At 40.2% G+C, this 25,271-nt stretch overlaps 1 protein-coding gene across 1 annotated transcript in view; it reads right to left on the bottom strand.

The window, feature by feature from the left end:
• The window catches only part of DYNC1I1 (dynein cytoplasmic 1 intermediate chain 1), a 262,229-nt gene that overhangs the window by 87,783 nt on the left and 149,175 nt on the right, over nucleotides 1-25,271 (bottom strand). Inside the window, exons 6-8 of the mRNA XM_004431372.3 lie at nucleotides 24,621-24,783; nucleotides 22,496-22,595; nucleotides 14,275-14,400 (exon numbers count right to left, since the gene is read on the bottom strand). Coding sequence (XP_004431429.1) covers nucleotides 14,275-14,400; nucleotides 22,496-22,595; nucleotides 24,621-24,783 — 389 coding nt within the window. The remainder of the gene's footprint in view (nucleotides 1-14,274; nucleotides 14,401-22,495; nucleotides 22,596-24,620; nucleotides 24,784-25,271) is intronic.

The following is a 25,271-nucleotide window of genomic DNA, read 5'->3' as shown; positions in this document are numbered from 1 at the left end:
TTGTTGTTCATGGCATACCTGCTGCCTGCGATCCCACCCTCATCGGATCAGCCTTCAAGGCAGAGCATTCCCTAGTGGAATAATAAACTGAGCGGCTTGAGTGGATATGGATCTGAGCAGCTCAGCGAGCTTCCTTTCCTCTTGGTCTGACTTCACTGTTGGAACACAGGTGGTAACTGAACTAGCTGAACTAGTGAAATGGATCATGGCCCCTCAGGCTCAGAGCCAGAGAGAACAGAATTCAGGCTCCAAGTAACCAGGCTTTGGGTATATATAAATTCTAATATTGGTCTTGGCATTTATACCAAACTTTGTTTTAACTGATATTGCCTGTTTTCCAAAGTATCATCTTCCTTACCTTGGTACGTGTGAACTAGGCAGTAAAAATCCATTGGTCTTTTTAAAAACATTCTGTACAGAAGCTTAGAGTGTTGTTCTATGGGACAACCTGCCATCGACCTAAGCGTGTGGCAAATCGTGTTCTGTAAGTAAAAATGAAAAGCCTTGCCCTATTTCTACACTTTCATTCTTTGCAAGGCATCATATTTTGCAGCTCTGTCCCAGAATTAGGCACCCACACATTATTAATACGAACTAGTCACACCTATACTCATTAAAGGTTTTCAATAGGAACTATATAGAATAGCAATATATGATTTATTTTCTCATTCATATTTTTCCTTGCTTTAGAGGAGTTTTGAGGTTGAGAGTAGTAATGTAATATATTAATGGGTTGAATTCATTCCACTGATATGCAAGATTCAACAGTCTGGGGCCCTCAGGATAAGCATCCGCGATATGGAGAACATTAAAAAATCCATAAGAGTTTTGAAGGAAATATTTTTAATTTGGTTTTGAAATAATATGGGGTTGAGAAGCTCAAGAGTCTCCTCTCCCATTTATTTTGATATTATTCCTAGGGCACAAGAAGTACCTAATTAGCTGTGAAATTATTACAGATTAATAATGGGTAACTGGTTTTCCTTTACACTGTCTAGGCAAAAATAGTACTTGCTAACTAAATGAATGGTGCTGGGGAATAAATAGTTTCCAAGTCCCTTAAGCATTTCATAAATGTCCATCCATGAACTATAATATCCAAACAACAAAACATTCTTAACTCTTCATTAAAGTGATCAGGCCCTCGATGTTTGATTACTAGATCAGGGTATCACATACTCTTGGTGTTAATATATTTTCATTTCAGTAACAATGTTCCAAATCAGCAGATATTATATCAGAGGACTTGATATATAAAAATTTCTATTTATACAAAGGATAGTTTGCAGTGTGTGATTATTTACTTTTCAAAAAAATTCATTTAGTTATCAAGGTCTCCTTTAGTGAGCCATATCTGATTTAAGGACTTGCCTTCTTTCTCCATGTTGTCTGAATTTGTGATGTTTCATAGAACTTGGCTCAAATGTCCCTCTTAAAAAGGGGAGAACATATTGTAATGTTCTAAAGGCAGGAGGTTTGTGTTAAGCCTGTCTCAGTAGCTTTCAATATACAGAGGAGAAAATCCAGTGAAATCCAGTTCCGAAATTTGGCAAGTCCTCACAATTTGACCAAGCGTATTAAAGGAAATTCCATGAAACACAGAGAGGGCATGTTCAGAAGTGTGGTTTTGGAGGTAGGGGGATGGCAGGCAGAACACAGGTAGAACTTTCCTTCCCCTGAGCACCTTCTCCCAAAGTGAAGTCTTTTCAACAATTTTAATGGCGATAGGTTGACACACAATGTTGTTATGCCTTTGATGAAATGATGTTAAAGGAAGCCAAGTGAGGACAAAGATGATGAGACATACGAGGAAGGTGGCGGAGGAGGGCAGGTGGTATTGTATTTCCGTGCTCACTCCAACTCCTGCAGCAACCCAAAGCCAGCTGCCCTGCTCCCAGACTTGCATCCTTTGACATTCCTAGGTGACTTTGCCTCTGCCTGTGATGAGCAATCCTTTAGGATGGAATGCAAGCACACTGGGAAACTCTCCAGCACTGGTCAGAGACGGGATGGTTTGCCTTGGGACAGGAGCATGAGCGACGTTCAAGCAAGGCAAGATGATGACTTGGCAGAGGAAGATGAAATCATTGGAGAGAATTCAGAGATTGAATAAGCAGTTGGTCCAGAAAACCATGAAGGTTCCTTCAAATATATCTGAAGGTTCCTATATATTAATAGGTCTCATGAAAAAAGTATCAACTCATACAAACACACGTAACAAACGAAAACAAAATGAAAAGCAAAAAACAATCTCCCCTCACTCCCCATATAGTAGAACATGGTTAAACTATCTTAAAATGGTAATCTGACTTAGCTGGGGTTTACATTTCCATTTATTTAAAAAAATGATTAGAAGATGAAACAAACATATAGTCTCTTGTTACAAATATTAAGTGGGTATAGATGCAGAACTATGGATCAGTAGTTAAGATTGACTAATACAATGTCTCTGTTGCTAAAACAAAATTAATTAAATTTATAACGGAAATCATCATGAGTCTAAATGAATTCTGTGCACAGGGTCTGACCCCTCTCCCCACCAGTTTTCTTTGTGTGTGTGTGTGTGTGCGCGCATGCGCGTGTACTTTGCTGCTAAAGGAGCACATTTGCTCTCATTGTGGAGCTCTTTCCTGAAATTAAAAGCCACAATTCTAATTTTTATAATTAGAAAATGCTCAAAATGTATTCCTTTCTAAGGGAACTAAATTCTGTGCCACCTTTGAGAGTCAAGCCCTTTGAAGCCCATCAACCACTGTTTGAAACCTTCTGATTCTATTTTTATAGAATCTTTGTCCTGTATTTTCTGAAAGGCTTTGAGCTCCTGGATGAACATTCTTCTGGTGGCAATTTTAACATAGCTGAATGCTTTTATTTGTGCTGCAGGTAGGACACGATAATCTACACCATTAAATGAATACTGAAGTTCTTTTCCAGGAGTTGTTTGCCGCTGCCCAGCTGTGGGAAAATCTAAAAACTTTTGATTTTAGCCACAAGGAAGGGGACAGTGGGAGCCAGGCTTTTAGTGATGGAGCCTTTCAGGGCCCCGGGGTAACTGTTATGCATCTCGTGCCAGAGAACACAGTATGTGACATCACTGTTCACACAGAGTCCCCACCATGATTAAAAACCACATATAAGGCAAAATAATCTACTAAAACGTAGACCAAGAGCACTCTCTTTTAGAGATAGTATGTGCAGAGGGAAAAGCTGAATAAGCCAAAGGGAAAGCTTGTACGTAAGCTGCTTATCTGCTCTTCTTAGCAAGGTGAGGGGATCCTGGCCACACTTTGTGGGCTTTCAGGACATTCTGGCTTCTCTCTGCTTCATGCTCTGCAATTCTTTTTTTCCATTTCTTCATGCTGTCTCTGTAACACAACCTCTTTACGTAGTTTATCCCAGGAAATGACAATTGGCTGTCGAATCCCATACAAATTGATTGGATATGACAGCTTACAGGAATAAATATTCTGCAGAGAAGAAAGTTTTGACTTATACTCTTGTATTTTCAATCCTTTTTTACTCCTTCTTGCTTAATTTTATTATTTCAATTAGATCACTTAAAAATCAACACATCACATACCAACCTCCCCTAAGAGCAATCATAAGATTTGATGATTTTTCTGATACACAGGCTAGGGTTTCAAATCTGTATTATTTTATCTACTGAATTAACTATGAATTCTAAACCAAACGAATGCTGCCATGTGTTTTTAACCATCTCTAATCTGAACCATCTGGAGGGACATGGTTTTGCAAAGGCATCCCTTTCAGGACACTCTGTGGATTTTGTCATTGCTTGAGGTTTTGGCAAACCATCAACATTACTATAATTCTCTTTTATGAAATATAGCTTTTGACTAGGATTTTAGAGTCGTGGGTGTGTGTGTGCATTTACATGAGTGCGGGCACTTGTGCACAATTTTTGCTCCTGTCCCTTTCTCTTCTCAGAAGACCATATTTATAACAAACTTATTTTAAAAAAATAAAGATTTTTGCTGTATATAAGGAATAAATTTATTTCCAACTACTCAACATAATGCCAGGCCAAGTTATTAAGAAGCAAAGAAGCACTGTTAAGTAACACACCTTACTGCACATAGGTGCTGGAAATACTTTTTAAATAAGTAGAAAAGGAGAATATATCAGCTTTCGAGAACAACGACAAAAAAAGTGTAGATATAAAATGATTATGGCAACAATGATTTGAAGTGTGTAAGATATAAACTCGATACATTTATGGGGGAGATTACAATTAAAAATCAACTAAGCTAAATCTTTTGCGTAAGAAAAGCAACATCTTGTTTGATTCTTTGGCTAATATTGAATATACCATTTTAAAATTATAAATCAAATACAAGCATGGTAAAGGAAAGTGTAGACTCCTCTTACAACAAAGATTAAAAAACTTTCCCTGGAAGTAAGGATGATGACTCTACTTTCATGAATTCTCTTCGATAATAATGCTTTCAAATAATTTCAAAAATCAATCACAAAATTGGAAATAATAGTTTTTTGCTTAGAGCCACTGTCTGAAATGAATTAAAATAATAAGGTGACTATTGGGGTATATGAATGGCTCTGTATTTATTAATAACACGGTATGTTCAAACAAGCCCTTTCATCCAACAATATTAGGCAACTTAAAGACACACACACAGATCAGAAAGTTTTGGTTAAGTTTGTAGAGGGGGACAAAAAAGGTCTATTTTTTAGAAATAGGTGGCCTGAAGTCCGGAAGTAGGCCCGGGCCTAGAATATAAAGACGCCAAAGCAACGCATAGGCACCCCTCTCAGAGGTGGTAGTGGCCTAGAACACTCTTGGTGGGTGCTTACACGGCCTGGCGCAACACCACAGCCCACCCCTCTGCTGTCCATTCCTTTCCTGGAATGGAGTCCTCCATACCCACACCTCTGAGGAAGAGGGTTACCCTTCTGAGATTTCTTTTTCCTTTAGACCATCTGGTATTCTTTTAAACCCGCTTCCGCCTATATCAAAATGTTGTAGAATAAAGGAAAAGCACAATCTGATATTCCAGAGAATGGAGGCCCCACCTAGGATGGCCCTGGATCATGCGTCTTTAGGAGGGACAGCTCTTGAAAGATACGCTAATCTGATCTTAGATGAAAGCAGAACATGTGTCAGCCCCATCTTCCTTACTGTTGCTCAGGGTCCACTGAGTGGGTTCAGCGTGGCAAATGGCCAGCTAGTCTGTACAGACTTCAGTGCAGCCATATCAGCTATGTAGAGACCAGAGGGTTCCTTTACGAAGCCTGCGCTTGAGGCAAGCAGTGCGAGTAATTAACCCAAGGAAGCAAATGTATCTGTACCTAGCACGTGGCGGAAGCAGAGTAGCAGGGATGATATTCAAGATGTGTCCACAAATCACATTACCAGTTATTAAAATATTGAGATCATTTTGTACTTGTTGGTAAGACACTTTCCCCCATGGTCTTCCAGTGCTTCCCGGCTCCCAGCCATCTTGGTCCCTCCCTCCCATATCCCTCAGTCACCACCTCCCCCATTTAGCAGCTAAAGATGCAATGCCTGACACAAAGGGGAGCCCATAGCCATGGTTTTTGGACAGTGCCATATAGATTGTTCCATATTTTGAATTTCATTCCTGCATGTTAGTTAATAATTGTATCTGACATTCACTGGGTACTTACTCTGTGCCTGACACTAAGTCCTTTATATGTACTCATTTACTATTCTACTCTCATGTATGACTTGCCCAAGGTCACAGAGCTTCTAAGTGTTGGGACCTAAATTATAATACCAGGCTGTATGACCCTATAGCCCACTCCTAACCACCATGTGCTAAACTGCCTCCCAAGACTCAGTAAATATCTCATCATCATTTAGTTATGAAACAAATGCTGAAATAATTGGGGTGAGAGAAGTTTGGAATTGTCTCAGGTTCCCTCTCACTTGGCATTTGTATATAAAAAGTACACAAAGGGATCTGACCAACATGAGAGAAGCTGGCCAGGTGATAGAAAACAGGGCATGGTGGGGATTGGGGCAAACTGAAGAGTTCTTGTGGAGAGGAGACAGCCTCTTCTCAGCTCCAGTCAATTGTTGCTATGAGGACCTGGTCATGGTTGGAACCCCATAAATATCTGCTGAATTAATGAATAAATGAATGAGTGAATGAATGACTCTAAGTTAGGTGAAATTTCTTTAGGAATATATTCAAGCAAAAAAAATAAGAATGCCAAGGTTTAAGCTTCTTCCCATGTGACTATCATGCAATAATAGTGAAACTACCAAATGTAAAGAGAATACTTTTATCCTTTCAAGGCACGTTCACCTATTGCTATGGACTGAATTATGTCCCCCCCAAATTCATATGTTGAAGCCCTAACCCCAATGTGACGGTAATTGGAGATGGAGCCTTTGGGAGATAATTAGGTTTAGATGAAGTCATGAGGGTGGGCCCTCATGATGGTATTAACACCAGAAGAGCTTGCTCTCTCTCTCTCTCTGCCATGCGAGGACCTTATCTAGAAGACAGTTTTCTGCAAGCCAGGAAGATAGTTCTCACCAGAAACCAGAATGGCTGGCACCTTCATCTTGGACTTACCAGTCTCTAGAACTGTGGGAAAATTATTTTGTGTTGTTTAAGCCACACAGTCTACACTCTTTTGTTATGGCATCCTGAGCAGACTAATACACCTATATAATTATCTCTTTTATCCTCATAGTAATCCTAAGTGGTAAGTAGAACCCCATCAGTATTCAGCCCAGACCCCTGAGAACACCCATTTCTGTTAGACCAAAGCTTCTCTGACCTCAGTGAATGGCTGGGTGGCAGGATGGTGAGGACAAGAGGAGTGACAGGCTAGAAAACCTGGTCATTTTGCCATCCGGTTCTCATTGCCCAGCATCAATAATTCCTGGGGCAATTCCTTGATGAAGCACAACTGCAGAGAGCCCAGGTCAGACAGTCTGAGCACAGGGCATTAGAAGAGCAGGGAAGGGCATTTAGGGAGCTAAATAAAATCTTCAGTGTTGAGGTTTTGTGCCTCCAATATATGTGCACATTAATGGGGCAGAGCAAATGCTAGTGAGTGTGAGATAGTTTTTTGTAATATTAAACCTCAGCTTGATCACTTGCAATATGACATGGCAAGACAAAGAAAACAATTTAAAAGCGATTTGTTTGAAGGTGTATTCTCATGGCATCTTCTGCATCAAATAGCTCATTTGGTCACTTGTAAGGTATACAGTCTCCTTCACTGCTATTTTCAGATGAGGAATTGTCTATGACACAATCTGTTTGCTATAATCCTGCTGATAATTCTAATTTCCCTAGATGAATCCCACTGATCAATTCTGCTGCTTCTTGTGTTACTTTTTGGAGACGATTCCAGAAAGAGGGCAGATAAAGAATCAAAGCTGGCAAGGCAGTTTCTCTGCTTCCAGCTTCCTGGGCCAAAACAGAAAAAGAAGTTCTTGCTGTTTGATTTAACAAGAATCAGTGTCTGGCTCAAGCCTTGATTGTCGGACCAGTCATACTCAATTGGCAGAAAAGAAGTGTTTCCAAATGTCTGCATTTCATTTCAGCATGCACATTTAAACTCTCTTATGTCTTTTCCTAAAGGCACAAAATAGCACTGCTGTGCTGCTGTTCCTCTTGTCTGATCCATATAATTTGCATCTTTTATATAAGAGCTTAATCTTACTTTTATGTCAGATGTATTCTTTAATTTTCCGTAATTGTACACTTGGAAATGTGTATCACAATCTGTGCAACAATGGTTGAGTTTCCTCTTCTGGCTTTCTCCAGCCTGCAGTACCTCCAGGATTGCATTTGAAAACTCTTGGGTCTTACTTATATTAGTCAGCGTGTTTTTCTCCATGGACTCTGTTTTTCAACTACTAAGCACCTATATTGTGCTTTCATTTGGTCATCCCAGGAACTCATTTTGAATATGTAGTCCTAGTTGTCAAAGAACTTTCTTTTCTTTCATCTCCTTCTCTCTCTTTTTTTTTTTTTTTTGTGAGGCGATCAGCCCTGTGCTAACATCCGCCAATCCTCCTCTTTTTTTGCTGAGGAAGACGGCCCTGGGCTAACATCTGTGCCCATCTTCCTCCACTTTATATGGGACGCCGCCACAGCATGGCTTGCCAAGCAGTGCGTCGGTGCGCGCCCGGGATCCGAACCAGCGAACCCCCGGCCGCCGCAGCGGAGCGCGCGCACCTAACCACTTGCGCCACCGGGCCGGCCCCCTCCTTCTCTTTTTTGACTTCTACTGAGTAACCACTCCTTGCCACATCCAAGAGAAAAGCTTAGAAAATGCCTGTCTTTTCTTTTATCAGCCAGGCCATAAAAAAAGCTACCTTTCCTTTAATTAAAATAAAATAAAATAAAAATCCTTAAGTCAAATTCTAACACTTCTCTGGTCATAATATAGCTTGGAAAATGCACTTAAATTAATTTATGTCTTTGTGTCCATCACTGTTTGGTTGATTTGGATTATGGACCACAATCTGGGCTGGGGGAGGGACAAAAATTGATGGGAGAAGAAATCAAGTTTATTGCAATAAACCCCACAGTTCCACCAGGGACTGGAGGAAGTCTTCTTTCCACGACTCGACAGCAAAGCCTTGACAATCCCGACGTCACGTTGCAGTGTGGTCAGCTGGAGCGGAGCTGCAAGTCCTGACTTTCCGTCCCTTCTCCTAACCACCAGCCCACATTCCCTCCTGTGCTACCATCACTTCTCATGGGCGGAACTCTCTTCAAGGTCAGCGGGAACCTCATGCAGAACCAAACGCTGGATGGCTAAAGCTGTGAGCTGCATTCTCATCTGTAACCTTTATAGACTCTTAACGAGAAGTGAAGCCACTCATAAGAAAAAAGTCAACTGAAGATTTTAAACACTGGAACAAATGAGGTTAGCTGGTATCACCCCACCTCACATTCTACTTTCCCCCTGAAATAGTGAGGGTTTTAGGTCCTCATCAGTTTCAGGTCATTGTCATATAATCCTTAAAAAGAGAATGCTAAGAACAAAGAAACTAAATCAGGAAAAAATAAAAGTTAAAAAAAAAAACAAACCTCTGACCAAGCCAAGCCTCTAAATATAGCTTTTCCACTTACCTCAATGCAGATAATTCTAAGATATATTTTTCTGATTCTATTCATTCCATTTAAAAGAGAAAGACCACACCAGGGTAAGCAACGCAGGGTGGTCAGAAGGCATAATCTAATGACAGTGTGTGGAAGCCACTACAGAAGACAGCAGGAGCGCTGCCAGATTGTGTGGTGGGGCTGAGTGGCTGATTTCTATGCAGAGTCCACCAATATTTTCCAAGTATGGACAGCTCTTATTGAAATGAAAATAGAAAATGCAGGACCAGAGCCCACACTAAAAATTCAGTTTAGTAAAGACATGAAACTTCCCGTGGAAGTAGAAGGTGTTTGGCCTTGCTATTCTTAAGAGAGAAACAAGCCTTCATACTGCAATATTTTTATGATTAGGCTAAAAGTCGGTCAGTCTTTGCTAAAGAACACTGAACTCAATGTCTGTTTCTTGTGCCTTTGCCTTCTAGTGCTGGAAATGATACTTTTCTGAGCCATCAAATTTATTTGCGATTACACACTTCTGAAAAACATGAAGAATCTACAGAGATCAGCAAGAAATGATGGCTAATGCGATTATTCCAACATGATAAAAGTACAATCATCATAAGGCATTTGTTGTTTCTCCCTATCCACAGGAAAGAGGTTTGGACTAAGCAAACTGTCTAATTTTGAAATTATTGGAAAATCACAGGAGAATGTGGAAACACATTCAAACTGCCTTATCTCAGTGAGATAGTGTCTAAGAGGGACCAGTGGTAATAAATAAGCTTTACCAAAGATCAGAAAGGATGCAGAAGGAAAGTAATAGGTCAGTGAATGGTGGGGGGGAGGGTCTTGGTTTTTCTCATAATATTTTCTCATTATTTTAATTCTGTGGGCTCTCCAAATTCTCCTTTAGGTTTGGAAGATGGTAAGGACAGCCATCCCTAGGATAGGTCTAACCAACATCTTATAAATGGCAGGCCACCAAAATTATACCTTCAATGAACTGTACAGCCTTTGCTATCATGCCCCGCATTGTCCCATTGCTGTAGAATGCAGCCTAGGAGATGGCATGACATAGGTCCAGAATGAGCATTGGATCCAGTATTGGTCCTACTGCTCACTAGCTGGGGAACCCCTAAAGTGCAAAATCTCTCAATTGGAAAAGGAGAATAATAACATCTTTTCTGCTTCCCTGGTGTAAGGATCAATGAGATCGTGAAGGCAGAAATGCTGGGAAAATGTAAAACAACAGACAAATGTAGTTATCTATAGTTATTAGAGTTCAGTGTATCTTAACCAAACCACCCTTATTATTTTTCCCCTCCACCTAACCTTCATCCACTAATTCATCTATGACTTCCCTTGCTGCCCTAGTTACCCCTGGTTTGGTCTCTCATCAGCTCAGCCATACTCAGTATTACAGCACTTTTGTTTTCTTTTGGCAACCATTGATATTTACTGGGCTTTTATCCTAACTTTGTGGATACCAACTGTGGCAAGTGTGTAACTATCTCACTATCCCAAATGGTACTCTCCAATGCACAGTGTCCCTATGTCATGTTCAACGTGGTCTTCAGCTCACTCCTGGAAAAACAACTCTGGGTCTTCTGACCGCCCACCACAAAAGCAGATCCCAGCAACGAGTGGGCTAGAGAAAATGAGTGTGTGTGGGGGGGTGGGCAGAGGTGGAGTGGGAAGGGGCAGGGGAGTTGGTTAGGAAATTTCTCAAACAGGGTCAGGTAGGAGATCAGCATCAGAGTAACCAAAGCAAGAAATGCCACTCTAGTTTGGGCCAAAGAGGAAAAGGGAATTGTGGGACAAAAAGAAAAGTCCCCCATTTCCAAATAAAGAAGCTGATTAGTTTTGTCACCTTATCATCCCCTTTCTGCACCTCTCCTCTACATTCCAGTGGGTTGCAACTATTACTGCATATTCAAACCACTTAGGAGTGTTTAAAAATGCCCAGGCTGCAGCCTAGACTAATTAAATCAGAATCTCTGTGGGTAGAATGCAGGCATCAGTAATTCTTAAAGTTGCCCAGGTGATTGCAATGATCAGCCAAGATGGAAAACACAGCTCTGTTCCATGTTTTCTCTCTTCACTCCTACCCCAATCCCTCGTCATGCCACACACCTGCATGGTGTTACCTGCTGGATCCCCTACTACTGTAGCATGAGACACCAAATGGGCTTCGGAGCTGACTGCAAACCTGGCTTTGCTAGTCATAGGCTCCTGCCCTAGTCTCATGACTTCTCCACGCCAGTTTCTCATCTGGGGGGTTATAGGACCTATGACAATGAATGTAATGAATAGATTCTCAATACATGTTAGGATCTTTTTTTTTCATAGATTCAGTGTCACAGAGACATTCCCCATGACCTCAAATTATTGTTTTTTTTCCTCACCTCTTACGAAAGCTCCCATTCACTTAACATCTAATAATTTCAAAGTTGACCACTCTAGGTATATTTGTTTATTAGCCCAAAGTGATCTGAAATTAGTAGGCCTTTAGGAATTGTGAAAGATATTGGTTTTCTGGATTGCTCTGAGGTGAAATATAGGTATGATGGTTAATTTTATGTGTCAACTTGGCTAAGATAGGGTACCTAGTTTTTTGGTCAAATACAAGTCCAAATGTTGGTGTGAGGGTATTTTTTACATGTGATTAATGTTTAAATCAGTAGACTTTGAGTAAAAGAGATTATCCTTGATAATGTGGATGGGCCTCATCCAATCAGTTGAAGGCCTTAAGAGCAAAGACAGGCTTCCTGAAGAAGTATCAACTCTAAATCTCTCTTTGTCTCTGTCTCTGTCTCTCTGTCTCTCTCTCTCTATGCTATTGGTTCTATTTCTCTAGAAAACCCTGACTAATACGCCAGGGGTCCTCAGAAGGGCTTCATAATTACTTTTGCTGTGCCGACTTCTTCCCTTTCCTCCTCTCTGGAGAGGGCTCAAAGTTCTTTCCCTTTTCACCTTCCCAAAGCTGGTGAAACATTCCATCCCCTACAGTTAGATCAGTTTAAGAGAAATAATTTAATAACAGAAACTAGGTACTATAGTGGTATTCAGCAATTTAGGTTTTCATAAGATTTTCTAAATGTGTTTTTCATAAATATTAAGGGTCCTTTATAGGAACTCCTTATCATTTATATCTGAGTAGCACAGTCATGATTTTCAATATCTTTGAATATGTGTGTGGTGAAATTGAGTGGCTTTTATTTGATACCTAGAGTCTCAGAGTCTTCATGGTCTTTTGTACATGTCATTTAATTAACCCCAAAGTTTAAAAGTATTAGAATTCTCAGTTTTCTCTGTGAGAATGCTAGGTACAGTTTAGAACCCCCATTTGTTTCTGGTCACCAGATGAAGTGAAGGTAGTAGTAGGAATTTGGAAGATACAGAGATATTTTAATCAGCATCTTCTGGTAGGATATTCAGAGTACTTCTGACTTTTTTTTAAATCAGGAGCATATTTTCTCTAAAATACATACATTGGATCATTTAAGGGAGAGACTAAAAATGAAATTAAATGCTTGTTGGTGAAATCTTTAGTAAATCAATCCCAAAGATACCACGAGAGGAAAGCAATGATCCTCTTTTCAATCAGTACTGGTATAAACTATTGTGTGATAAAACAGGTAATTTAAAAATTTCAGTTAATTCTGAAGACCTTGGGAATTTGCTTCTTCACTCAGCCTTATTACACCGCTACTGACCTGTTCACTATGCAATGTTGTGAATATTAAGCACATTACCAAATTGTTATTGTCACAGGCCACCTATAGTCAGTTAATATAATGAAAAAATTTAATTATGATTAACATCATGTACATTGACTAAAACAATATAATATGTTACCTTATATTTTTTAAAATTCAAGATATGCTTTCTGTAATATCAAAATAGTTTAAATGGTACTGTTTTTCAAAAATGTGCTTCTGCTTATGCTATAATCCTTTTAGTATTTTCCTGGTAATTCAGCAAACCTCTTATAACTGAACAAAATTAGGATTTTGTGCTTCTATGTTTATAGAAAGAGCGTATCAAACAGACAAATTTGATAACCTTAAAAAAAAGAAAGAAAAAACTGTTCTTATTTCAAAAGTTCAAAAAATAAAGGTTATTTACTATGTAGGCCTAGACCTCTTGTTGTTTTTAAGATAGCAAATTAGAAAAACATGGCCAGTTAGAGGTTACTCAATCAGGTTGAAGCTGAGACTTTTATTCCAGCAGCTCCTATTCCTCAAATTATATCTGATAATGTTCTAAAGTCTAAACATATTTTAGTTCAAAAAGATACTCTGCTCTTGGATATAAAATGGCACTAAGCTTCCAAATATCAACAGGTTTACCCACCCTCTTCAACTGATTTATTTGTATTTGGAGTAATCTGCCACTCAGTACCTCTGAATCATAATATTTGAGGAACTGAAACCTTGAACTGGAATGTTTGTTTTGCATTTTCCTGTGCATAATCACAGGATAGGGGCATTAATAAAGGGGTTGGTGTATTGGCCACTGCTGAGGCCTATTATTTAGGCAGAGTCATGTCAATGGAGCAAAGCCAAATGTGTGCAAGTGTAACATAATTTGTGTATTGTGTTGAATGGAAGAGAAGACAAACGTGCAGCAGACACATGGAGTAAAAGATACAAAACGATTTGAAATGATCTCTGCACTGGCAAACTGTAACAGCACCTATATTTCTCAACAATTCAAGAAGGATTCATGACAAGTATTCCCCTAAACCGGCTACAAAAATATTATCTGTAAGCAAGATGGCACCCGTAAATTTAAAATTGGCGAAATCCTATTGAACTGCAATTCAGAGAGGAGGGCACTTGAAATGGTACTGTTCTGAGGATGTCCACGTGGGTGGCAAGCACATGTTGCTGCTAAGCAGAGGAAGTGGTACACCAGGATTTCTTCATAAGTGCGAGGTCTTTATAAACTCATCCTCATGGGGGCTGTTTTAAATAGAAAGAAAATGACACACAGTCCCCAACCAGGCTCCCTAACTGTTTGGAGAGGGTTGCCGCTTTCCCAAAACATTAGGTTACTGTGGGGAAATTTTCCAAAATTGTCAACAATTCCATTTTTAAACTCGGTTCTTCCTCTCCACATAAGACGCAAGGCAGCATGAACTATATTTGGTCTAGTAGGAGACGTAAGTTATTTTTACTATGCTGACTCCTACCTGACAGTGGAAGACATACTCTGGTGTGGTTTTCTTAAACTTCATGTTCCAAACCAAGGCCACTCCATCTGGTTCATGGGGAGCATCTTCATTGTTGTTGTAGGAAGCGACCATCAGCTCGGGGTACTGAATGGAAGAGGTCACAAGGATGGATTACGCCGAGATGACAACAGAAAGAAAACTTTCCTATTCCTACAGACACATGCTATATTACATGCTTTAAATGGCATTTTCTTTTTAAGTTGTGGCATATTCAATACCAACTACTGACTCAACCTCCTGCAATCTGGTTTCTGCCTCCAAAGTTCCACATGTGCTTGCTGTAGTCACCAAAAACTACCAAACTGTACACATGGCTGGACCTCTCTGTATTATCTGACATTTGGGCTACTCGTTCCTTTCTCCTATATTGGCTTCCATTACATCTTTCTCTTCTGATTTTCTTCCTGACCACTCTTTTTCAGTCCCTACAGGTTGTCCTTCTATTACATATTCCAAGAGGGGCTGTTGTCTGCCCTCTTTTTTGTCTCTGTCTACACATTCTCCCTGGGTGATCTCATCTGCTCCAATGGCTTTAATAAGCATTAATATGTTGACAATATTCAAATCTATATCTCTAGGCTAGATTTCTCTCTGAGCTGCAGATCTTAGAGCTGACTGCCTACTGGGGACTTCTCAGGGCTGTCCATAGACACATCAGATACAATGCACAGGAAAATGAGCTTATTGCCTTCTACAAAAACCTACTACTCTTCCAGCGTTTCCTCTTTTGGTGCCTTTCACTCACATTCCCCTAGCTGCCCAGGCCAGACACTCCACATTCATTTTCACTCCTTCCACCTTCTCATCTCATGTACTGTGTTTCACTTCTTCCTCAATACTTTTCAAATGCATGTTTTCTTTCCATTCTTAAGATGAGAGCCTCCTAAACTAATTTCTTGTCTGAATGAAGGCAACAGCTTCCTAAATGGTTTCCTGCTTCCAGGCTCACCAGTCCCTACCCTCACCTATTCCACTCTCCATTTTTTGTCAATACGCTTTATAAAACATACATTTGGCTAAGTCACTCCTCTGCTTAAAACAGTTTAATGGCTTATCATTACTTTCAAGATAAAATACAGGTCATATAGGATCCTTTATGATCTGTCATTTTCTTCCTCTTCTGCTTAAGCTCCTGTAGCTTTCCCTCCCTCCTCCCACCCCCACACCTTATGACCCAGGCTCACTGGACTAGTTCTAAGGTTCATAGGTACAGTGTCTGTGCTTATAAGTCTGATACTCATTCTCATAGGAATGCCTCTTCTGCGTTGTTTACATCATTAACTCATTCTAAGACTCAATGCAAGCATCAAGTCCTCCAGACAATCCTAACTAATCATCCATCACCCCTCCTTGCCTCTCATTGGTTCCCTTGGCATTATGTGTGTCCCCCTTCTCAAGCACTTGTCAAATTGTATTATGGTTTTTCCCACCTATGTCTCTTACTAGTTTGTAAGCTCTTTGAGTGTAGGGACCCGTTGTTACTGATCTCTGAATTTAGCGTCTAGTAACTCCTAGTACATGATAAACTTATGCTAAAATATGTTGAATTACAAATGTTTTTCTTATTTTAGTAACTTTTTGCTCAGTGGAAAGAACTTATATTTAATCTTTTGTTGTTGAATAAAGCCAATAATTAAAGGCATAAGTGCGAGAAACACAACCAGTAAAATAACAAGGACTCTACCTTGAGTGGAAATACACCCTATGTGAACTCTGTGCTGTGTGTTATTTTTTTATTTTTTTCTCCCAAAGCCCCAGTAGATAGTTGTATGTCATAGCTGCACATCCTTCTAGTTGCTGTATGTGGGACGCTGCCTCAGCTTGGCCGGAGAAGCGGTGCATCGGTGTGTGCCCGGGATCCGAACCCGGGCCGCCGGCAGCGGAGCGCGCGCACTTAACCGCTAAGCCTCGGGGCGGCCCCTGTGCTGTGTGTTGTTAAACAAACTGAGGATCAGTCTTGTGGGAAGTATTTATGAGTTAGAATACATTTCATGAAAATGCCATTTCTACATAGGATTCCCTTAAGGCAGTCCCATTAAAAATAGCATCAGGATTATGGCAAATCATATCACTCTTTGCTCATAGATAATTTAATTTTTCCTTATTTTTCACTATGCTGTGTATATATTTAACAGAAGATTGACCTTATAAATTTGAATATCAACTTTTTTCTATCAAAAATAATTAAATCTAAGTCTTCTATGTGGCTTTATTCATTCTTTCAGTTCCCTCAACTTTAGAAAGCTGCAGAGAGTTACAACTTGCTGGTTGATGCAGAAGGATAAGCCTACAACGATACACATGAATGTGGCCACCAGGAGAAGTAATCGTTCTTTATTAGAAAACACTCCTCAGTGGCTGAATCAAAGGCCTATTAAGAAAGGCCTTTGATTCAAAGCCCATTCAAAGAAACTAACAACCACATAAACACAGAAGTCTCCAGACTGTCCATGTGAAGCTTAACTATGTTACATGTGAAAAGGCAACTTTATAAACATCAACACTACTACCATAGTGGCCAATGAGCAGCCAGATGTGTCTGGAATAATATCCCACAGCTTCACATCTGGGTCTCATTGCTGACTCCTACTTGTAGCTTTTCTTTTTTACATTAAAAAAATATTTTAAATTATTTGCCTTTAAAACTCCTTTAGAAAACAAGGAGAGTTTTAATAAAATACCAGTGAAATGCCTTTGGTGTAATTTCTATAACTGGGATCATAAGTCCTAAAGATACTGATTTAACTTGAATCTCACACAAGTTTCTCTGATTTTGAAGTCTCCTCTAGTATGTCTTTTTCCGTTGTTTGTTTGAACATAACTAGTTGTATTTTCTTACTCTCCAGTAAAAGTAAATCTCTGAAGAATTATTTAAACCTTAAATGTTAAACTTATGATTTGAAAAAGAATATGAACAATAATGAAACTGGTGATTATTCATGGGGCTGGATTATCCAATATTTAACCTAAGAGAATTTTACCCAGAAATTACCAGATCTGCTCTCATGTTATTTGTTCTTATAGAGAAATAGAATCTGACATTTATTGGAGAGGAAGGAACCAACATGTTTTATGTGCCCATTGTGTGCCAGACACTGAGCTGGGTAATGTGTTACCTCATGTAGTCCTTGCAATCCTCTAAAGTAGGCAATGGTTTTCCCATTCCTAGAGACGAAGAAGCCAGAGTCCCTGGTAAGTAACTTCTTCTGAGTTTTGTTGCTAATAAATGAAGTGAGAACCTTGCTTGAAATCTGTGTGGCTTCAAAGGCCACGTTCCTTCCAGTCCACTGTGGCACATGTCAAGTGCCTCCTATGTATACGTTAGGCATTGCCCCAGGTGAAATGTGGAATAAGAATGTCAATAATAACAGGCTTTGCTTGATAGGAACTCACCCTTTAGTAGAGGGAGGTAAGACACACGTATGAATAACTATAACACAAACATAAAAGCAGAACGTGATATGTGCTAAGATGGAGGTATATGCAAGGTTCTATAGAAGTACAGAGGAGAAGATAACCATTTTAGTTGGAATGGCGTGTGGCAGGGAGAGAAACTGCAAAGGACTTTTGAGAAGAAATGAGACTTCAGTTGGGCCTTGCCAAATGGGTAGGTTATTAGGAGAGAAGACAGAGGAGAGTATGGACAAGGGTACAAGTATGGGTGCAGGAGATTTCTCTTGGGCATCTGCCTGTTTCACAGTGATTCTCCCATCTTCCCAGGGACAGTTAATTCATTGCAGGGTTGATACTTGACCCAGCTTGGCAAATCACATTCTCTAAGCTGGCTACTCTAAATTTTGAACTAAGACCCAGAACCCGTGGGCTGGCAAATGAGTCAGGTTATGACAGATCCTATTGGTGAGGTCCCTCAAGTTGCCCAGATTTCTACTCTTGCTGAGTCCCAGTTCCTCATCTTTTCCATGGGTTCCCTATGTACACTAGTGGCTCTCCAATAAATTCCCCTTTTTGCTTAAGCTAACCAGAGGTGAAGTTTTCTTACCTAACACAGTGTAGAAGAACATGTTCAGGAGACATCAGGTTGTAGCATTTGGCTGGGAGGCAGGTTATGTGAAGAGGTAAAGAGGAAGAAAGGGCTGGAAATGCCTCAGGGCATCCTCACAGAAGTCACTGAGTACAGGCTAATGATTTTAGACTCTACTCTGGGGATGACAGGAGTCATACTCTGCAACTACTGCTACTACTACTCTCACTGCTATGTCACATTTACTGAATACTTTTTATGTACTAGATTCTTCTTAAATGCTAAGTGCTTTAAATACATTAGCTCACTTAGTATTCACAGTAAACATGTGAGCTAGGTATTATCATCACTTTATGAATGAGGAAATTTAAGCGAAGAGAAGTCAGGCAACTTGCCCAAGGTGATATTGAGAGCATATAAATAATCTGTACAAATATTAATCTGGTAAAAGTACTTATAATGAATCACCAGTGTAGAGACTTGAGATAGGAAGACCAGTTATGAAGCTATTTCCTAATATGAGCAAGAAGTAGAGGGCATGACATAAAGTAGACATCAAATCCTCATGTTAGTGAATTTGAATTGGTGTCAGTGGGAATCTTTTTGCTTCTGTAAATTTGATTCAATTTGGCAACGAGGTGAGCTGTCAGAGATTACTTGGGTTTGTGTCTTGGATGAGTGCAAGGTTGGAGGATGCAATCTATATGTGAGGGGAGTGTATATGGTAGAAGCGAGATCATGAGTCTGGTTTTGCGCAAGTCTGGAAAATCTGTAATGTGGTATATGGATAGCATTATTGATCCACTCTCCTACACAATGTTCAATGAATAACAAAGTTGACATAATTCCCTTAGTGTCCAAATTTCTTCCAGGGAATAATGGTTGGTGGATATTTTGCAAATATCGAAAAGTTAAAGTATTCTTGTTTAAGAAGCCCAGGAGATCAAAGAAAAGCTATGCAGAAACCTTATAGTCTCTTCCTTTTTTCCCCCTCATTTCCATTCTGTTCCACTCAGGTAATTATCCTGGGCATACAACGTCACTACTAGACTCCAAGACTGTACCTTTATCCTTCTTTCTTAATAAAATTAGATTGAATCTAGATCCATTCAGGAAGTCTCCTCATCCCATAAGCATGTAAAGTTGGTCCTTTGAATCTCAAAAAAGTGTTATGATGTAGGAGCTGAGGGTTCCAATTCCTTTTTCTCATACTCCATATAAAATACACTTTTCGGAATTGTAAACCTCTTCCCCACAGTGTAGATGCACACGTTACACAAAACTGGGGAAAAATAAATGTGGTCTCTCCATGGGGGAGTTTCTGCCCTTTACAGTTTTACTTCCTGCACAAAAACATCACACAAAACCCTGTGTGGAAACAAATCCATCCATGGGCAATATGGCCCATCACAAGCTGAGGCCAGGCAGGGATCAGTCCCACTGATGCCGGCCCTGCCGCCTCCTCAGGGAGCATTATCAGCCGACCCAGGAATACAGTAAAAGTGCCTCCGAGGAATGCGTCAGATAAGGTTCCTGTGTAATTGCCAAACTCTGAACAAGTGAACAAGCCAAGCTAAGTGTTTCCTCAGGCTTGGATCTGATTTCTGTGTATACACCCAAGTGTGCTCACAGACCACCCACAGACCGGTGGGAAGAGGCTGGGCAAACCCTGCTTATATTAGTCTCTGCACGATCATGAACTGCGTGCTCTGTTGTTTGCATGTAAAAGGAGATTCAAGAGGAGAGAACACTCGCCCACTTGGTGGCTGATGACAGTCCAGTTGTGGGAGATTACATCCCTCTTCAGTTCTCTTGTTCTCCATTAGGATTACATGGGGCTCTTCACATCATCTGTTTTACTGCTCTACCTAGAACACACAGTTCTCCCCTCCGTTGGTCTAAATCTCAGTCTTCTGAGAAGCCCTGTCTGACCAGAGACAGATCTCAACCCCACTGAACTCTGAAAGCACTTGCTATCTACCCACATCATTCAGCACTTATAACCTCTCTTGGTTCCAGATTCAAAAGCCCTTTGTGGGAGGCAGTGGTGAAGAGAAATGCCTTGAAGTGCTGAAAGTCTTGGGTTCAAATCCCCATTCTACCACATCCTAGCTGATCTTTAGCAAGTTACTTCGCTTCTCTGAGCCTCAATTTCTTCAGCTATAAAATGGAAGCAGTAAAAGCGGATGCCATGAGGGTGAAATAAGGTAATGCCTCTAGAGCAACTGGCACAGTGCTTAGCATATAAGAAACACAAATTAAAAGCTAGCCATGATTATTATTCCCAATAAAAGCATAGACTACAAGAAAGCAGAAATCATGCTGTGCATAATTGCCCAGGACTAACCATTCCTATTTCGCTCATTGCTATTATATCATTGTCATTGCAGGAGGGAACATAGCATGATCATCAAGGACATGGGCTTGGGGGTCAGACGACCTGGGTTCAAATTCTGGCCTCACCACAACTAGGCTGTGTGCCTTTGTGCACATTATTTAACTGCTCAGTGCTGGGTAAATTGTCAACTAATTGAGTTGGCCATTCAGCAAATTGGCTTTTGGTAAATTTACCTGCTTTCACTCTGTATGCCCCACTAAAGAGTTTAGACTTTTTCTTACAGGCAATGAGGATTTTTAATCCATGGAGTAAAGTGATCAGATTTGCATTTTAGAAAGATTATTTGGCAAGATGTCCAGAGGCAAAACTATAAGTTGACAAGTGTGGATGGAGAAAGACCAGTTAGAAGGTTAGTAATATTAAAGATGTAAGATGATGAATATATGAGTGGATAAATGGACAGTCTTTTTCTTTTTTTTTTTTTTGTGAGGAAGATCAGCCTTGAGCTAGCATCCATGCTAATCCTCCTCTTTTTGATGAGGAAGACCGGCTCTGAGCTAACATCTATTGCCAATCCTCCTCCTTTTTTTTTTTCCCCAAAGCCCCAGCAGATAGTTATATGTCACAGTTGCACATCCTTCTAGTTGGTGTATGTGGGATGCGGCCTCAGCATGGCCTGACAAGCGGTGCCTCGGTGTGCGCCCGGGATCCGAACCCTGGCCCGCCAGTAGCAGAGCGCGCACATTTAACCGCTAAGCCACGGGGCCGGCCCCTAAATGGACAGTCTTGGTGACAGATTAGGTCTAGGAGATAAGGGAGAGGAAGCTGCTAACATTAGTAATGAAAGTTCTGCTTTAGGCCCTTGGGTATACTGCTATGGCTTTACCATATAGAGAATGCGGTAGGCAAAAAACAATTTTGGATATGTAGAAATAATGAGTTAGTGATTAGTTTGAGATTCTCTGGGGCATCTGAGTGAATCTATCTGGTGTGTAAAGTGGAAGTCAGGAGGGATATTGGGTGGGAGATATAAACAGGCTGCCCACGTGGTGGTTGAATCCATAGCAGTGGAAGAGATCTCCCACAGAGAGCATGTTGGGAAGAAGAGTAAAGGTTAAGGGCGTGACCACCAGGATCCCAAAGGTTACAGAGGGAAAAGAAGTCTTGGAGAAGCCTGAGAACTAGCAGAGAGTAGAGTTGTGGAACTCAATGGAAAGATATTGTTTTTATTTTTATTTTTTATTTTTTGTGAGGAAGATCAGCCCTGAGCTAACATCCGATGTCAATCCTCTTCTTTTTTGCTGAGGAAGATTGGCCCTTGGGCTAACATACGTGCCCATCTTCCTCTACTTTATATGGGATGCCGCCACAGCATGGCTTGACAAGTGGTGCGTCGGTGCGCACCCAGGATCTGAACCTGTGAACCCCAGGCCACTGAAGCGGAGCGCACGCACTTAAACACTGCACCACCGGGCCAGGCCCAGGACATTGTTTTCAGAAGTACAAGGAAGTCAACTAAGGCAGATGACAAAGAGAGGTCAGGGAAGATGTAGGCTTAAAAATATTCATAGAATTTGACAAGTGGGAAATGACAGGTGACCTTAATGAGCAGTTCCATGGACAGAATGGCCTGGCTTCTTGTCTGGTATCTAGCACACAGTGAGTACTCAATGTATATGAATAACAGAGCACAAAATATAAACTGAAGCCTCAGTAAAATGAGAGAGAAAGCCAACAGAATTAGAAGAAAATTGTAGGTTAGTGAATATATCCAAAGTAGTGGAGCAAATCTCTTATTTTTTACTCAAATGCCATGAAAACACAAGCCCAGTTTATCCCATCCCAGCAATAATTCTTACCTGGAGAGACCAGTCCATACAAGTGACTACTCGATGCTTGGACCAATGCTCATCATAGAACTGACGATTGAAAGAAAGGTTGGCTCCAGCCTGGACATCCCTAAGAAGGTTTAAACACCAAAGACAAATATGATGCTTCAGAATGGGGCTTTATCTCTGCTGCTCATATTGAAAGAATGAAATGGCTAGAGCATGGTACATAATACTCTCTGAAGCCAAAGCATCAATTTAGATAGCACACACTGATCATGAATAACCGAACTAATGATGGTCTCCTTTATGAAAAGGTCTCTCTAACCTGGCACAGAAAAGGTTTCCACGTGTTGTTCCAAGCCTGGTATGAATTGTCAAATTTGTTTCAGGTTCTCATCTTGACCAGCCTAAAGCATTCTCCTCCCCCTCCTAAGCTCTATCTTGAAGCAGAGTTTACTAGAAATCTCCCAGCTATCAAGGGAGCACTTGGAGATTTTTCGATATTAATACCACCTCATCTAGCCTTAGACCAGAAATGATATGCACATTTTTATTTACCTGTAATTTCTGATTGACTGTAGTGGTTGCCTCCCTGCTCAATAGCAAGTGATAAGTTGTACCATAAGACAGGCATGGTGGAGAGTGGGGGATTCACCAAATGTATTAGATGCTTAACATAGACCAAAACACAGACCAATCTAGGAGGATTACATTTTGGCCAGTGTTTACTTGGCTGATATTCAACTGGCCACAAAACCTCCTTCGAAGAACTCTGCACTCGTCATGCATTTGCTCCACAAGACTGAGTGTTTAAATTGAGTAATGCTTGTTCTGTGCCAGCAGCTTTTGGATCTGCATGAAAAGCTGCCTAACTTTCTCAGGCTTCAGTTCAGGAATTCCTCCACACTCACCTTTTTTTCCGTTCATTTGCTTCATTCCATTGGCTTGCACCCTGCATCACTTGTCTTATACAGCTCCTGTTTGGACTAGGTGACTTGGCTTCAAACTATTTACTTGGGCTCTAATCAGCTGACTTATTATGACTTGTTTTTCCCTGCTAACCCTTCCTCAGCTCCACCATTGCAAACTCAGGCAAGAGGTACATGCACCCAAGTAACTACCAGGAACCCAGGATAACACTGGGCCAGGCACCCGGAGGGAAATAGGACCCAGAAAATCACCTGAGCCATAGAGCAATGGCTTTTTAAAAGAAAACAAACATCTCATAACATATATATTCAAAATATTATTGTCTTTTCAAAGCAATCTAATGATGCTGTCAACTGTTTAGAACATTTTCAGAGCTCCCTTTTGAAACTGTTTTTAGAGCCTCTGTTATGTTCCTTTGAGTGTCCTCAGTGATGATACTTTGACCTTTGAGAACGTATTTGAATTTTAGAAACTGGAAAAAGTCAGGTGTGATGAAAAAGGCAGGTGATCTCACCTTTTCATATTGCTTTTGGCCAAAAGAAATCTGTGGCTAAAACCTCGCTGTATCTATTTCTTAACAAAGCTCATCCAGCGTCTCCTATTTTCCCCATGACGATGGCTGACAGCCACTGCCTTTTACCACACAGAGAAAGTCATTGAGGTCATTTGGGGTCATTTGCTTTTATTGATTAGTTATTTTTGTTTCAGTTGTAAATATATCCCTGCACATGCATTTCCTAAAAGGCATATACACATAATCTTACGGTATCAAAAGAGGAAAAAGTTTTCAGTGTCTGTTCTCTGTCTCCCACATCAGTTAAGGTCTCCCATATCTCACGTTTATTTTCTTCAGCTTCCTGTTTGCTTAGACATCAAAAATATATCTATTGGATATAACACAAATCTCCTTACGCTGCTTATAAGAATGTTTTCTCAGAGGATAATGTACATGACTCTGCCGGTCTCTATCACCTGGACTGTTCCCCAGATATCAAGTTCAAAAGCATTTCACGGAAGCGCATGATAATTACAGGGAAACTCTAAGACAGAAGTTATAACCAAAGCCCTTAGTCAAAGCTGTTCAAAAAGATCAACCCTGGAATTTCATTCTCCTCTGATTTGTTAGTTTGGGGTTTGCCTAGCCAATACATAAATGAATTTAGAATCACCAGATAACTTATCACAGTATTTTTTAAAAAAAAAATGCACACAAGAAACTAACCCATCTTTTTCCTCTAACTCTCGACCACTATAGTCAAAGAAGATGTCGGAGTCTTCTGCCAGTGCTCTCTCAATTACTCGTATTGTCCGATCAAAAAAGATGAGAAATTCCTCTGAATGAAGGATCTGCTGTTTTTCTTCCTCTGTCAGCTCCCTTGGAGGGGCTTTTTATGTAAAAGAGATTGTTAGGAAAGAAAAAAAAACCAATTAAACATTTCAGGAGGAATCCAACTCTTGAATGATACTGCTTAACAAATGTACGATAAGACACAGTGAAATAAACCATTGTGAATATCGATTCCAAATTACTCCCAAATTCACACCAAAGGTTTCTGCAGATGTCTCCACTGCCAGTTTTACAAAAAGATTTCATATCTGGACTAATTACTACTTTGAAGAGCTGACAAAGATTACAAATGAAACTAGATTGGTGATTTTTAGCAATCAGTTCTGAAAGTTATTTTCTTTAGAACTGAACTTGAAAAACAGCTCAAATAGTACATACCAGAGACATCTATAAAACTACGTATATTAGACACTATTATAAAGCTGCACATATTAAATGATTAAGAGTTATCGATAAAATGATCCAGACAGCAACTTTCCTCTTTCTACTGGATACACTCATTTTATTTTAGATGGTTAGTTGGTA

This window comes from Ceratotherium simum, chromosome 1 (genome assembly GCF_057802395.1).
Source record: "Ceratotherium simum simum isolate JZ-2026a chromosome 1, ASM5780239v1, whole genome shotgun sequence".
NCBI lineage: Eukaryota > Metazoa > Chordata > Mammalia > Perissodactyla > Rhinocerotidae > Ceratotherium > Ceratotherium simum.
Note: the sequence above shows the minus strand (reverse complement) of the source record. Positions and strands in the feature narration are given on the sequence as shown.